Source organism: Tupaia chinensis, unplaced genomic scaffold, assembly GCF_000334495.1.
Source record: "Tupaia chinensis unplaced genomic scaffold, TupChi_1.0 Scaffold000695_1, whole genome shotgun sequence".
NCBI lineage: Eukaryota > Metazoa > Chordata > Mammalia > Scandentia > Tupaiidae > Tupaia > Tupaia belangeri.
This window is the reverse complement of record NW_006160218.1, coordinates 662,629-664,074: the sequence shown is the minus strand read 5'-3', so window position 1 is coordinate 664,074 and position 1,446 is coordinate 662,629. Positions and strand designations below refer to the sequence as shown.

General features: G+C 65.1%; 1 protein-coding gene across 1 annotated transcript in view; it reads right to left on the bottom strand.

Moving 5' to 3' along the window:
• The window catches only part of LAP3 (leucine aminopeptidase 3), a gene marked incomplete at its 5' end in the record, with an annotated part of 16,012 nt that overhangs the window by 4,018 nt on the left and 10,548 nt on the right, over positions 1–1,446 (bottom strand). Inside the window, 1 exon segment of the mRNA XM_014592460.2 lies at positions 758–860. Within this exon segment, the coding sequence (XP_014447946.1) occupies positions 758–860 (103 nt within the window).

Sequence of the window (1,446 nt, the reverse complement as noted above, 5' to 3'; positions counted from 1 at the left end):
AAGAGTGAGACGGGAGGATGGAAAGGGGTCTGCGTCTCAATCCTAGAAGAGGCTGACAGACGAGGCCCTGGACAGGGCTGTGGAGGGCAGACCACGAGTGTCAGGTGTGCGGTACTGGACGTCCCCTCCAGGAACGGGCCCACTCCCACGCCAGCTGGTGCTGTCACGCCCGCCCCACCTACCGCGCTGCAGTAAAGGGCCTCCCCGACTCCCTCCAACCTCCCAGCTCCGTGAGGCAGATCCTAGAAGAGGCTGACAGACGAGGCCCTGGACAGGGCTGTGGAGGGCAGACCACGAGTGTCAGGTGTGCGGTACTGGACGTCCCCTCCAGGAACGGGCCCACTCCCACGCCAGCTGGTGCTGTCACGCCCGCCCCACCTACCGCGCTGCAGTAAAGGGCCTCCCCGACTCCCTCCAACCTCCCAGCTCCGTGAGGCAGAGAACCGCCCGGGTCCCAGAGACAGGCTGCCCCATGGGGCTCTCCTGGACCCAAGCGTGTGCACACGCCTGCACAGACAAGACCGCTGAGGCCAGGTCACTACCCGTGGGTTCAGGGGCCCCATTGCTGGGTCACCACCTGGCTCCAAGCCCAGGACGTTCTTAAACAACAAGCCTAGTGTGCAAAGGGTTTAAAACTGCAGGCGAGTCCTCTGGTAAAGGTCTCTGAATGCCGTGAGCCAAACGTCGGCAGAGCAACGGCAGACACGAGCGCACCATGTGGCACAGCGGCCTGAGGCCAGAGGGCAGACGGTCTGACCTGTCAGGGTGGCGGCGTTGACGATGACCTTCGGGTTGAAGGTGTGTGCGTAGCACAGTGCGTCGGCCAGGATGAGGCGGCCCTCCGCGTCAGTGTTGTCGACCTGAGGGACAGAGCGAGGGAGAGCCGGAGTGAGCACACGGGTCAGGTAGGACGGCGTCGCGCTGAGAATCGGAAACACGCGGCACTCGTCCTGCACCAGGGGATGTCCGTGGAGAACAGACGGGTCCTCAGAACCTGAGGTTCAGAACAGAGCTCCCGGTGAGCCAGCGAACCTGGAGTCTACCTGGACGGGACACGCGGTGGGAGAGACGCGGGCAGGCCGTGTTTACCGCAGCATCAGCCGCAGTGGCTACGACACGAGACCCCCGGTGTCCACGCACGGACGACCGGGGTGACAGCGCTGAAGCACATACCTACCATGGGGTTACTCGGCATGAGACACAGTGAGGCCCTACTGCTCCACGCCAAGCAGAGCGCCTAACGCTGAGCGGGGAGAGCCAGACCGTGAGCCACTGCACGTCCCCGCTCGGCCTGCACACGCCCCCACACCCCACGCAGACACACACTGCACGTCCCCGCTCGGCCTGCACACGCCCCCGCACCCCACGCAGACACACACTGCACGTCCCCGCTCGGCCTGCACACGTCCCCGCACCCCACGCAGACACACACGACAGCGCCACTCT